Source organism: Triplophysa rosa, linkage group LG10, assembly GCF_024868665.1.
Source record: "Triplophysa rosa linkage group LG10, Trosa_1v2, whole genome shotgun sequence".
In the NCBI taxonomy this organism is placed as follows: Eukaryota; Metazoa; Chordata; class Actinopteri; order Cypriniformes; family Nemacheilidae; genus Triplophysa; species Triplophysa rosa.
In genome coordinates, this window is record NC_079899.1 from 2449499 (window position 1) to 2464573 (window position 15075).

At 38.1% G+C, this 15075-nt stretch overlaps 2 protein-coding genes across 2 annotated transcripts; one reads left to right on the forward strand and one right to left on the reverse strand.

Moving 5' to 3' along the window:
* Nucleotides 1-3074: 3074 nt before the first annotated feature.
* Nucleotides 3075-6888, reverse strand: qpct (glutaminyl-peptide cyclotransferase). Its single transcript, XM_057343895.1, has 7 exons — nt 6742-6888; nt 5486-5632; nt 5131-5412; nt 4822-4989; nt 4242-4341; nt 3714-3830; nt 3075-3636 (listed from the first exon to the last, which is right to left on the reverse strand). The coding sequence occupies exons 1-7, from the start codon at nt 6835-6837 to the stop codon at nt 3461-3463; spliced, it is 1086 nt and encodes a 361-aa protein (XP_057199878.1). The 5' UTR covers nt 6838-6888; the 3' UTR covers nt 3075-3460.
* Nucleotides 6889-7399: 511 nt separating this feature from the next.
* mocs3 (molybdenum cofactor synthesis 3) lies at nt 7400-14791 on the forward strand. Its single transcript, XM_057344868.1, has 13 exons — nt 7400-7501; nt 8811-8943; nt 9517-9609; nt 9727-9847; nt 10982-11056; nt 11127-11253; nt 11337-11445; nt 11857-11919; nt 12002-12165; nt 12375-12422; nt 12561-12657; nt 12995-13102; nt 13910-14791. Exons 1-13 carry the CDS (start codon nt 7406-7408, stop codon nt 14065-14067), a joined length of 1392 nt encoding a protein of 463 aa, XP_057200851.1. The 5' UTR covers nt 7400-7405; the 3' UTR covers nt 14068-14791.
* The last annotated feature ends 284 nt before the right edge of the window (nt 14792-15075 follow it).

Here is a 15075-nt window from a genome sequence, read left to right on the forward strand (position 1 = left end):
TGTTTAAGAACGTTGTGATAAACATGTATTTTCATGAGTGTATTTGTGCCTCTACAGTTTTTATAATGAATAGAGAAACATACCTATAGAATTGATGTTAATATTTACTTTTAGTGAACGCATTACTAGAAAAGATTGCAGTGCTTCTATTTGCAGTAAAGTTGAACTGTTTGGTTAGGAAAAGTTTGGCTTTAGATAGCCGTGTTAATTGTTTTGAGAGCAAATACATTTCTTTGGATAAAAGTGTCAAATCGACAGAGAAAAACTGTAACTTGAACATATACATTCTATTCGCATGTTATGGTATTATTGTAAATTGTTTTGGATTAGTGTAAATTTAAGTTTAAGTTTAAATAATACACTTCAATTGAACAATTGACGGTTTCTGACAATCTAACATAGTATTTATTTCACTTAACTTTCATCAATGGACATTTCATAGAGAAAAACATTCAATAATACCATATATTATCTTTATTTAATGTATTCATCTATTACTATTATTATTTTAAATTGATAATGTTTGTAACATTAGTTAACCACATTAGTCAACATAAACTAACAATGGACAATACTTGTTCAGCAATTATTCATTTATGTTCATTTCAACATTTACTAATTCACAATAAACTAATAAACAAATAATAAACAGATATATTTGTATTACTTGTTACCTTTTCTAATCTTCTGACTGGAGGTCATTTTATTATAAAATAAATACAATTATTTGTTTAAACCAAGAATGAATGGATCGTATTGTTTTGATATTTTTAATCAGACTGTGTATAATCTCTCCTCTATAATATATGAACATCAGTGCGTCAGATGAGTCGTATGTCTGAATCCTCAGTATTCATAAAACATGAACCATGATCACAGGATTATTCTCAAGACACTTTAAAGAACATGAAATATGAATATAAACGCATCATTTTAATGTCTGGTGAGGTGTTGATGTAAATGGTTCTTATCTAGATGAATTATAGCACACTACAGGTGTAAGTGCTGGACACGTCATGTCATGACCTCTGAACCTCTCACAGATCACTGTGTCAACTGTAAAGAATAACTTTTGTTTGAACACATCAAATGTCACTTGATTCACAAGCATCCATTAAATAATCTGTTGACTGAGCGATTCATGAAGTTTAGCCGTCACCACGAGTGTTTGTTTGATTCAGGTGTGATTTTTTTTTTACATATTTCATCTGTTTTACTGACATGCATTCTATAAGAAAATATTTGGATGACGTATAGAAAATTGTTCAAGTCTGCTGTCAGTATACAGGTGCTGGTCATATAATTAGAATATATCATCAGAAAGTTGATTTATTTCACTAATTCCATTCAAAAAGTGAAACTTGTATATTATATTCATTCATTACACACAGACTGATATATTTCAAATGTTTATTTCTTTTAATTTGATGATTATAACTGACAACTAATGAAAATCCCAAATTCAGTATCTCAGAAAATTAGAATATTACTTAAGACCAATACAAAGAAAGGATTTTTAGAAATCTTGGCCAACTGAAAAGTATGAACATGAAAAGTATGAGCATGTACAGCACTCAATACTTAGTTGGGGCTCCTTTTGCCTGAATTACTGCAGCAATGCGGCGTGGCATGGAGTGGATCAGTCTGTGGCACTGCTCAGGTGTTATGAGAGCCCAGGTTGCTCTGATAGTGGCCTTCAGCTCTTCTGCATTGTTGGGTCTGGCATATCGCATCTTCCTCTTCACAATACCCCATAGATTTTCTATGGGGTTAAGGTCAGGCGAGTTTGCTGGCCAATTAAGAACAGGGATACCATGGTCCTTAAACCAGGTACTGGTAGCTTTGGCACTGTGTGCAGGTGCCAAGTCCTGTTGGAAAATGAAATCTGCATCTCCATAAAGTTGGTCAGCAGCAGGAAGCATCAGAAGCGTCTCGCCTGGGCTAAAGACAAAAAGGACTGGACTGCTGCTGAGTGGTCCAAAGTTATGTTCTCTGATGAAAGTAAATTTTGCATTTCCTTTGGAAATCAGGGTCCCAGAGTCTGGAGGAAGAGAGGAGAGGCACAGAATCCACGTTGCTTGAGGTCCAGTGTAAAGTTTCCACAGTCAGTGATGGTTTGGGGTGCCATGTCATCTGCTGGTGTTGGTCCACTGTGTTTTCTGAGGTCCAAGGTCAACGCAGCCGTATACCAGGAAGTTTTAGAGCACTTCATGCTTCCTGCTGCTGACCAACTTTATGGAGATGCAGATTTCATTTTCCAACAGGACTTGGCACCTGCACACAGTGCCAAAGCTACCAGTACCTGGTTTAAGGACCATGGTATCCCTGTTCTTAATTGGCCAGCAAACTCGCCTGACCTTAACCCCATAGAAAATCTATGGGGTATTGTGAAGAGGAAGATGCGATATGCCAGACCCAACAATGCAGAAGAGCTGAAGGCCACTATCAGAGCAACCTGGCCTCTCATAACACCTGAGCAGTGCCACAGACTGATCGACTCCATGCCACGCCGCATTGCTGCAGTAATTCAGGCAAAAGGAGCCCCAACTAAGTATTGAGTGCTGTACATGCTCATACTTTTCATGTTCATACTTTTCAGTTGGCCAAGATTTCTAAAAATCCTTTCTTTGTATTGGTCTTAAGTAATATTCTAATTTTCTGAGATACTGAATTTGGGATTTTCATTAGTTGTCAGTTATAATCATCAAATTAAAAGAAATAAACATTTGAAATATATCAGTCTGTGTGTAATGAATGAATATAATATACAAGTTTCACTTTTTGAGTGGAATTAGTGAAATAAATCAACTTTTTGATGATATTCTAATTATATGACCAGCACCCGTATTTCTTTGAAACTAAATGTAAAGTTTACTTTCAGTCGACTTTTTGTGTTGCCGTTACGATGCTGGAATTTCTCATGAGACTGAATCTACAGAGTTTCTACTTTCACTCAAATGACCTTCCGAAGGAGACGCTAAACACATTTAAAATCATTCTTATAAATCCACAGTATACGCACACAAACACACTATAATCTTCATCTGTAGGAATGAAATCACCAAAAGCACAAATCAAACACAATTCATGTTTTTTGCTTTGCAATGAGGGAAAAACGTGACATGAATACTGAAGTACAATTTTCTTTTTTTTTGTGATAGTTTCCTGGTGTTGTGTAAAATAGAGACATGGGTATGAAAGTCAAGGACATAAATATAAAGAGTAAATGTTTTCATCTGCTGTGATATGATGTGTACTCTGAATTTCAACAGACACACAGTCTCAGCGTAACTAAAGTTCATCTCACAACATCTTTTCAAGAAAAACTTTACCCGCAGATATTAAAAGTCCTTGAACTGGTGATTTGTCCGGCTGAACTGGAACTAGAATTCATTGTGCTTTTCAGCAACAAATACCACTTTAGATATTAGGAAGGTTTTGGTGAGAGAACAGAAGAACATCAGGAGTCTTCGGGGACGGGGTTTTGACTTTTCTTCTTCAGGTACTCGAGCACGAACACCTGCAGGATCTTGTTGAGGTTGTTGATGGAGGAGCGATCCAGATTCTCCTGGTTGTCGTCGAAGGTGTGCCACACCGTGGGAAAAGGAGTGGATATGAGGTGAAGAATTCGGACTCCTGTGAGAAATGCAGACGCTTTCAGTGATTTTACGTGAACATTATAAGAACATCTCAAAACAGATCAAGTCTTTTACCTCGGTTGAGAAACGGTATGTGATCATCCAGAATTAAACCCACGTGCTGGCTGGGCCAGAAGTACTGAACCTCATTCGGGTGATTCTCCAGGACGCCGAGTGCATGTAGTCGACGCTCTAGACAACAGAAAGAAGAGATATAAACACACTAAATTCATTTACATGTTAGTTCTTCAGATCTTCAGCCAAGTCAGAGACCCACAATACTTTTCTCTTGGTTAAAGAATGTCATGTAGTTAGATTTCATTTGAACTGTAATTGACACTAAAGACCGAATGATCGCGGCCGACAGGGTCAGTCAACGTGACCGAATGTTTATTTCACCCCTTTAACTCTCTCACACACACAGGTTTGTTTTGGTATCTTTGTGGGGACTAACCAGACACTGTACATGCAGATAGAAGTACAAAAGATTGACTAGAATTAGGAAAAGTGTGTCCTCAAAAATGAAACCAAGTAAACGACTCTGAACGTACGAGAGTGAAAGCAGGAGGTGAAGATGTGATCAGTGAAAAGAGAGCAACAAACCGATATTTTGAAGTCTGGAAAGCCATCGGGTTGTGCTGGAGAACTGATTCCCAAAGCGTGGATCAGGACCTCCGATCAGATCCAGCAGCACAAACAGATCCTGAGACCACCAAGAGACGTCCAGACATTAGTTCTATTTAACACTGGAACATTCTCAATATTTACGATTCCCCATCAGCATGCATGTGATTTTGGAGCATGTTCCTGTCATAGTAAATGTGCATGTGTACAAATTCTGGGTTATTTTCAACCCAGCATTGGGTCAAAAAGGTGTCAAACCCAGCAAATGGATTGTAGTTGACCCTACAATGGGTTAAACCAACCCAGCATAGTTCATTCACAACCCAGCGGGTTGGGTTCGTCCCTTTTTGACCCGATGCAGTGTTGGAAAAACCCAGCATTATGTAGAGTATGTTTTATCTAAGATATACAGTTTATAACTTATTCACCTTTATACGATATACAGATTAATGTACAGTAGGAGGGAATCTTCTCAGTTTATTATAAGATACAGTAAGTTGTGTTCTGTTGTGTGTAAACTATATGAGTGACTCAGTTTGTGTTTGTGAGGAAACTGTACGATGGCATCCAGCTGGTTGGTGTTGGTGGTCCCGGGCGGGTGTGCTGTTGTGCTCATTCTGTGTGCCAGATGCCGGGAGCCGTACAGAGAATCTTCAGAGGTCCACTGATAGAGCGCCTCCTCTCCATCAAAAAACAACAACTGGAGAGACACCTCTGACCCAGAGTCCTGAAACACGCACACACACATATATACACACACTGCCATCTGCTTGGTGACAGATAAACACGACACAAATAATGATTCGCCAAACCAAACACTTCCATTATAATCATTATATCATTTATTTTTCTGTGTGTGTTGTCACACCTTTGTCATTTTCAGCTCCTCATCTTGAGCTCGCGTCAGCTCCAGGATCATAGAGCAGGGCACAGCCGAGTCTGTAGCGCCCACAAACTCACGACCGTCCCACTGCGGAGGATAATACTTCGAATCGTAGTGACAGGCCAAAACTAACTGACGCTTCGCCGCCGGGTTGAGAGTGGCCATTATGTTGGTGAAGGGAAGCTGGCCGTAAGGAGTGTGAGCGTAGAAAGAATCTTCAGTCACTTCCCATCCCGCTTTCAGCGAACCGAGAGTCGATTTAATGTGCTAGAGAGAGAGCACACTTGAATAAACTTCTCATTCGTAAGGGTTTGTGAGGGTCTTTCACGTGCACACTGACCTGTTGAACGGCTTGGCTCCCCGAGGAGCCTGGGTAGCGCACAACAAGCATGGGCTTCAGGTCGTCCTGCCACATCCGGTCCAGATCCGTCTGAGCTACAACGCTCCTCAGTTCACTGGAGCTCAGTGTGCTCGCTTCATGTTTCAGCTGAAGAGAGAAAAACACGCCGGCGTGAGGTTTTAGCCATCCCTCTCATTAACGTTCTCCATCTGAACTCACTTTCACCATCCGTGGTGCCGTTTTTGTGTCCAGATCTCTCGCGTCCGCAATCAAAAGTCAACATGATTGAAGATCTCACCATGAACGTTTCGCATCAAATTGACTCAAATCCACATCATTTAACTTCTACATTCATTTCACAACAATTTCTCATTTGTTTCCGTTTCATTCCACCCATATGCTGGTTTGGTATGTTTTGATGCTGGTTTTTGCTGGTCATCAAAACATACCTAACCCAGCATATGCTGTTTTTTTCAACAGGGCAAAGCCATTTTAAAAGAATCCTTTGTGACTGTGACAAACACGTGATAATGACACCAGCTGAACTGGTCGAAGCTTGTTTGCAGGACAAAAATGATACACTGCATACGTCTAGAACATAATTATGTGTTGGGAGTAAAACCATACGTGGCCACAGAATGTCTCTGTGAAGAAAGCAGGGCGACAGATGCCCTCTAAAAGGCGTATATGTTCGGCGAACAACAGAAAACAGAACAAGCGCACATCAAGTTCTCCGATGTTGTTGTTTGCGCTCAAAGTCCAGTTCTTCATGTGCTGCGATTATTGATTCTCCGTGTGTCATTTAACCCCCGCATTAGCTCACCTATCAAAGTAAAACAACAACTGCATCTATGTTGTTATAACTCTCGTTATAAGTGAACAGAGAGCTCGAAATCTATAATTATCACGAAATCCTGCTGGTGGATCAATGATGGGGACCATGCTGCCATAGCAACGAGACAATGGGAGACTGCTGACTACATGAACTGCACACCAAGTCATCTGTCCATTTATATAGTGTAAACAATCATAATAAATACGAAATAAAATAAAAATGCAAAGCTTAAACAACGCTGCATGCAAATATTTACATTGGATAAACGCAGTAAAATATTTCACTCCTTTTTTAATAATAAGCAATGATGGAATAAACGATAGGCTATAGTCTGCGAATGACCGACCCTGTAAGTTTATTTCAAAGAACTGAATGAACAGATCAAATCGACGGAAAGCATCGTTTGTGTAAAGGTCGATACCTTCTCCTCGCGCCGGGTAACAGTGTCACAGAGAGTCCGTGTCGAGATGATGCTGATGAGAGACAGCAGACACATACATCGCTTTAACGCAGCCATATCCTCCCGTTTGAATCGGTAGCGCACGCACAGTCCGCGCGAGCACGACTCACATCATGTGAGAGGCGACTTGCGGAACCCACTACGGCGAAGGGTGGCCTCATGAATATTAATTAGGCTGCGTGACGCGCGTCAGCCGCTGAATGTAGATCCTACTATGCGACAGGATTGGCTTCGAAATATTAATTAGTCCACCTGACGCAGGGTTACTGAGCAACGTCAGCCCGGCTCGTTAATATTCATGAGCATGTTTTGATTTATTTGTTCAGCTTCATTACCATATATTATATAGTCACCATGAAAGGGTGGAGAAGAAGCAGAGAGTGATTGATTATGAACACAAAATCAGATTGAATAAATGTATGAGATTGAGTCGACTTCCTTATACTGACACACACAAAAAAAATAAAGTTAAATGTGCGAATCTTTAGTTATTCAGCGTGTCACGTGGCGCGTGGAAACCCGGAAGTGTTTTGCAGTGTGAGTTTGTTCTGTGAACGCTGTCACTTTATCATTTCTCGTTTTTGGTGTGCTTGATAATAGTAGATTTATTTCGGGCTGATTACACATGATGGATGACGAAATCGTAAGTTTGAAGACGAAGCTTTTGGAGAAAGAAAGAGAGCTTGCAGATTTGAAGAGGAAACTCGATCAAACGGAAAAGGTCCTATAAGTTTTACTTTAACGTGTCTTAAAATATACTTTAGCAATCTAAAAAGACATTAAGGTATCTTTAACATTTCTTGAGTTACAGGCATGCGAAATATGTCCAATTAACACCTCGAAACGTGCTTTTTCCCTCGTTTTTGAACGGTCACACTATTGCCATCAAATGTTAACAGATTTTACAAATAGATAAACCAATCTCTGAAAACAAGTATGATGCTGCTGGCATATTTCTCATGCCAGTTTCACCCTCTTTAATATGGCTCCAAATTTCAGATGAAAGTTTGCATTATTCATCAGTGGCATGATGGGCATTTCATATTTTGGCTTTCATCACTACTGATGTTGGTCTTGCTTCTGTAAAGATTTGAGCCGGGGTCCTCTGGTTGAGTTGACACAGAAAGACCCTACAGCTTTCTTTTTGTTAAAAAATTCTGCAATTGGAGACTAGTGTTGTAGTCGAGACCACCAAAACCAAGACTCTGAGGGGCTGAGACCACGACCAAGGCAGGCAGAGACCGAGTCGAGACCAAGACCAGCACTCCCAAAATTCATTCAAAAGATCCACAAAACTCAAAAAAGTCATAATAAAAGAATAATAGAAATAACTTGGGAGATTTATTGTGTAGAAATGTATGTGTAGGATGTTTTATGTTCCATGTTTTATCACCCACCTACTGTAACATAAAAATGTAAGTCTGTGACCTTCAAAAAAAAAAAAAAAAACATTCAGTGACTGTGTGTTGCTCAGAAAATGCACAAAAGTTCAGATTTGTTCTCTAGATTTGTTTGGGACTAGCCAAAATAGTGTTTAATTGTGTCTAAAATTTAAGTCACTTGTTAACTCAAGGTTTATTGAATAATTATACAAAATCAATATCACATCAGAAGTTATAAAATAAAAAAACAAGATCTCATACAAGTACCTTTTTTGCAATCACATCTGGGATATTGTGGGCCTTTGTGTGTATTCGTTTTCTTGACTGATTTCTTTAAGACGATCCCCCATTCTTCTCTTACCAGCAGTAAGAGTGACAAAAGTAACAGAAGAATCAAATAAGTGGTGGATGCTTTTAAAGCCAGAGTCACACGAATGATGTTAACACATAAATCAGACAATGCACCAGCAAGTTCGTGTAATTCCCACAGATGTTGTCTTGAAATAAAATAAGTTTGAGACCAAGACAAGACCGAGACCCATCAAAAAATGGTGTTGAGACCGGTCTTGAGTACTACAACACTAGTGGAGACGATCTGTTTGAATGGATGCCTACATATATTTCATTTGTTGTGTGATTTTTCCTCAGGGAAACTCAAGACTAACAGAGTTGCATGAGTCAGTGACTGATCTTCCGCCGCTGAAATCACTCACAACCTTGAGCAATGAAGACATCATGAGATTCAGCAGACAGCTGCTCCTGCCGGAGCTGGGCGTTCCAGGTTATACATTACATTACATTACATTCAGTGTTGGGTGTAACTAGTTACTAAGTAATTAGTTACTGTAATTTAATTACTTTCCCCTTGAAAAAGTAAAGTAAGGGATTACTCTTATTTTTCTGTAATTTCATTACAGTTCTGATGTAATTAAACTAAATACTTTGTGTAATATATGTGTGTGCAATCGTGGAATTGACATCAAAATTCAAAGTCTAACTTTAAAACCTGTGCTTTAATGTATAAATCTCACATTTGTAATTAATAATAATACTTTATGTATTTAGTTTTATATGATTTATTTGAATTAATTAAAGAGCCGTTTCATGTCTATCCTTGAATCACTTAACTCATCAAGGTTGTTGATGTAGGATATAGAAAGTAATTAGTAATAAGTAATTAAATACTTTTTGAAGAGAGTAACTTGTACAGTAATCTAATTACATTATCGAATGTGTAATTAGTAACTAGTAATTAATTACTTTTTCAGAGTAACTTACCCAACACTGATTACATAGAGACATTCTGCCTTAATAGAACTCTTCTCAGTGTTTGGTAACATCTTTTCTTTTCAAGGCCAGGTGTCCCTGTCCAATAAATCTGTTCTGGTGGTGGGATGTGGAGGTTTAGGTTGTCCTCTCGCGCAGTATCTCGCTGCAGCTGGAATAGGTAAACACATTTCGCATCTTTTCATCGAGTAGTAAATGCTATTAGTCTGGCTGCTTTGTTGGGACAATACTTCTGCTGCACAAGCTGGTGATTGGTCGATGTGTTTTTCGTTTACAGGCCGTCTGGGTCTGTTGGACTATGATGTGGTGGAGCTGAGTAACCTGCACAGACAGGTGCTCCACACAGAACTGACTCTGGGTCAGCCTAAAGCCCTCTCCGCAGCCGGGGCCATCAGCAGGTACTTCATCACGGCATCTAACTATGGCTAGAAATACACAAGGTGATGAGACGGTCAACTAAAAACAGGTAAATACAGAAATTACAGGAAAACAGAAGCAAAGGAATGAGAAACAAATCAAGGGTTCGGGGAACGTGTCAAAATAAGAGTCCTGGAACGAAACCGTACAGAAACTCGAGGAGGTGACAACTAATAAAACTTAGAAAACGAATGCAAAAATAGTTCTGTTCATTGAAATCAAATCAAATGTAGGCCTGAATGTTATTTAAAAAAACGTAACTAAAACTGAACTAAAAATATCGTAAACCTAAATTGCAATATTAAAAAGTTTATAAATAATAACGTGACAAAAGAACAATAATAACTTAAATAATAACTACAGCTAAAATGATATTCTTAAGGAATCCAAATATATTACAAAACTAAAATACACAAAATAGAAAACCTTTGTTGTTATTTATGTATCATATTAAAACTTAAAAAAAATCTTTACACACAACTTTGACAATTACAGTTTAATGTTACCAATTCAATTTTATTTATATTGCACTTTTCACAATGTGCATTGTTCCAAAGCAGCTTTACAGGAGAAAATAAGAAAAACTGAAAAACACAGCATGGTTTAGTAAATAAGATCTAATAAATGCAGTCTCCCGGTGGTTTATTTAGCATATTTAGCATTAAGTGAATGCTTGGCTGAAAAGATGTGTCTTTAATCTAGATTTAAATTGGGAGAGTGTGTCTGACCCTCGAATAGTATCGGGGAGGCTATTCCAGAGTTTAGGTGCTGAGAAAGCTCCGCCCCCTTTGTTGGATTTAGTTATTCTAGGTGTTATCAAAAGTCTGGAGTTTGGAGATCTTAGAAGTTTGTGACAGCCACATCTGTCAAGTTTCATAAACAACAAAAAACCCTTCTAGAGTCTTCTGGATCTATCCTTTGTGCGACAAACGGACAGAAATTCCATTCATTATTGGACAAAACTTTTGCTGCGTAAGCTAGGAAATAAAGTATATCAGGTTTTCTTGATGGAATATTATTGACATCAAACCTAATCCCTGGTGTCACATTTGAATGGTCTGTTTTGAGTTCTGTGTATTGAGGTATTTTGTTTCCTGGTGTTTGTGATCTTTCAGGTTGAACTCTGCGATTCAGTGCGTCCCGTATCACCTGCAGCTGTCCAGAGAAAATGCCATACAACTCATTCAACAGTATCCTCTCATTCACTTCATGAGTTCATGAAAGCTTTCCTCGGGCTAACTGTTGGTGCCTTGACTGTAGTGTCCTCATGTATGACATCGTGGCAGACTGTTCCGACAATGTTCCTACACGATACCTCGTGAACGATGCCTGCGTTCTCACCGGCAAACCTCTGGTGTCCGCCAGTGCTTTACGAATGGAGGGACAGGTATGAGTTTGAAAGAATTTTGAATGTGAATAGAAGATCTTTCTCTTACGAGTGTGCATTTTTTCTCTTTTCGTGCCCTGTAGCTCACAGTGTATAACTACAGAGGAGGGCCGTGTTACAGGTGTTTGTACCCCTCGCCTCCTCCGCCCGACACCGTCACTAACTGCTCCGATGGAGGAGTTCTGGGAGTGGGTCAGTATTCACACAACAACTTCATGAGATTCCACTCAGTAGCTTCGCTTCTTGGAATGCTTGCCAGGCAACACTGATATTGTTTAGACATTCAGGCTCCAGTTTTAGGTCTTAATGATTTACATTTTTGGATGGCTTGAAAACTAGCATTTGTGAAGTATGATTTAGGGTAGGTGTGTCACAATACACTGTGATATAAAAAAAACACATCTGACAGGATGGTTACAACCTGAACTTTCCTAAAGGTTTTATCCTTTTGCTGCCTTGCAAGCACATCTGGAAACGAAAATGTATCTTACCGTGAAGATGTGTTGTTAAGGCATTTCTCAACAAAACCTTTTCCTGGCCATTCTTTCATATTAGTTGAGTTTGGGATAATATAATTCAATGATTTCTTTCCATACATTGCAGTGCCTGGGATTATGGGCTGCCTTCAAGCTTTAGAAGTTTTGAAAATTGCGTCCGGTCAAGGTTGTATCCTTTGCACTGATCATGGCTCATGAACACAACTATTATAATACTGTGACTGGAATAACTCTTTAACCGGTGAGTTCAGCTTCATTTGAGAAGCAGTTGTTGATGTTTGATGGCCAGGAGGGACGTTTCCGGTCCATTCAGCTGCGGGCCAAGCAGGCCGGGTGTGCGGTGTGTGGAGAGACCCCCACAGTGACCCAACTGCAGGACTATGAGCGCTTCTGTGGTTCCGCCGCCACCGATAAGGTTATACTGTACTTCAGAACGCCACGACTGATATAAACAGCCATCAACAACAGAAAATATAAACATCTTGTTTTTGTACTATTTGATAAAGAGCTTTTGTGAGACCAGATCACCCATGGTCTGCAGTTGGCCAATTTGCATTCATGCTTGTTTTAGTTTTCATACTCTCTATTTATAATCTCTCATTTTTGTTTCCATCTCGTTTCCAGTGTCGAAGACTGAATCTTTTGACCAAAGAACAGAGAGTCTCTGTGCAGGTATACATAGCAATGTTTCTTAAGGCGCGTTTTATTGACATTAAGTAGTTTTTAGATGATATCTCTAGTAGAAGAATGTACAGCGTTAGTAAAGCAGATCTGCTCTTAAACCGTGACATGATTTTTGACTCGTTGCAGGAGTATAAGGAGATTGTGGACACTTCGACCCCTCACGTCCTGCTCGACGTTCGGCCCAAAGTTGAGGTGGACATTTGCCGTCTGAAAACCTCTATCAGTATCCTTTTCCATTTTCTCTCCTCTTAACAGTTTAACATTTGCTTTATTGAAATATAAATATGATATTTATTATGCAAAAAAATGCTTTGACGTAGTTTTATTCTTTTGCTGAGCTCAACATGGTCCGTAGTCCTTGAGGGTAGATGTGTTTTTTCTGTTGAACAATGACATGGTAGACAAGAGTCCCACACGTATAGAAAGAACAGAATATCTTGATTTTGGCCAACAACATTATATCATGGCGATTGCTTGTCTCCCACTGTAAATCATCAATTTACTTTTTAAAATGTAAAAAAGCTAGTGAACTTATTTAATTTTCTTAGCTTACACGGCAGACATTCCACTTGCTAGTTTGGAGGAGAAGAAATCTGAACAGATCACGCTGTTGAAGGATAAAATCTGTGAACTTAAACAACACGGGAGTATCACATCACAAGTCCCAGGTATGTATGAATTAGGGCTGTCAAACGATTAATCGCATGCAGAATAAAAGTTTGTGTTTACATAATATATGTCTGTGTACAAATATTCATTTTGCATTTATAAACACATAAACATACATGTTTACATATTTATGAAATATTAAGATGTTAATTTATATTTAACAAAAAATTTAACTGTATATCAATGTTTCATAATTTTTATATTTTTCTTAAATATATATGTGTATGTGTTTATAAATACAAAATGAATATGCACAGTACACAAACATATTTTATGTAAACACAAACTTTTATTCTGGATGCGATTAATCAGGATGAATCGTTTGACAGCCCTAGTATGAATATAATCTTATATTTTGTGATAATATAATGTAATACACTCTATCAGTTTCACCTCAGTGCTGCTTCTTCACCCATAAACATCACCCTGTGCAGGCCTTTGATGTATTTGAGTAATTATTCACACACATTAAACTCTAGACTGAATGTCTTCTATTAAATGGCATAGTAAAAACAGCTGGCCCACTGTTCAAGAATACATTTTTATACCTGAGATTTTGAAGTATTTGAGCCAATAAACTGGATTCTCTGATTTAAATAGGGTTAGCTGAGATTATTTACATATATTCATTTAGCAGACACTCGTGTGAGGAGGGAACATTTGAAATGATGCCTTAATAACTCAAATGCGTTGCTGTAAAGGGTGTGCAGTATATTGCCGGCCCTCCGTAAGGGCTTTTAACAAGCAACTTTATGAGGGAGAGGAAAAGCTTACTGGATTTGTTGTTTTCTTATCTTTTGCTTTAGTGTTTGTGGTTTGTAAACTTGGCAATGATTCTCAGAAGGCAGTTCAGGTCCTAGAGAAGATGTCTGGGAAAGAAATCGAGCCGGTTACGCTGAAGGACATCGGTGGAGGATTAATGGCGTGGGCTAACAAAATAGACCCCTCTTTTCCTCAATATTAACTGCTGTTTTTTGTATTGTAAATGATTTTATGAATAAAATGTATGAAGATACAATGAATTGCTGTTCTTTATTTTTACTTTAATTATTAGATTTTACCTTCGTGTTGGTTCCAAGTATTTTCATTGTTTTTTTAATGGCACTAACACAACAGTATTAAAAGGGTTGTTCCTCATTTATTATTGTTTGTTCATTTTCCATCTGGAATGTAAAAGAGACACATTTTTCAACTGATGAAACTGCCGATTATACTTTTTTAAAATTGCTGTTTTTATGCAAACGTGTATCCAGTAAAACCGAAGGCTAATAGACATTTTTATTTAAAAGTTTCATTTTTTTAACCTAATGACACAACTGTGACACCAAAAATGATCACAGAATTATGATTTATTGTTTTTTAACATTCATTTGAACTATTAGAGGGACACCACTTGCCACAGCAAATGAAAATGTGCCGTCTTATTGTGTACCATTGGGTTTTATTCAGAGTCTCTCGAATAAATCGACGTAATGAATAGTTATAGCAATGCTCACAGGCCTTTATCTAGTTACTTTTCTTTTCATCTTCTTGTTATAAACCTTTCATTCATGTGTTTTTTATGTGTAGATTTTTATGTTTGTGAATTACGTTCAAACAGATCTGTTGAAAGTTATCTTTCAATGTGAGGTACTGTTGGCTTAAAATGATCTTTTACTAATGACCTGACCATGATTAAAGGCAAGTTCTTTCTTGACATTTAATTGTCTTCATGCTGTCAAATGAAGCTTTCTTCCATAACCTCATAGGAGGACCATGGTTTCAATATAGAAAAGTGTAGTAACCATGTATTTCAGCAGATTGGTTACTATTTATAAAAATTGTGAGACAAGTTGTGACACAATGGTAAAATTGGTTATTTTCCTATGAATCAAATTTTAATCCTGGATTAATTTTTGTAAAGGGTGAACTAAAGTAGAGGAATTCTAATGTTTGTTGACTGCTATATTTAATGAATTAAATGAGGTTGTCC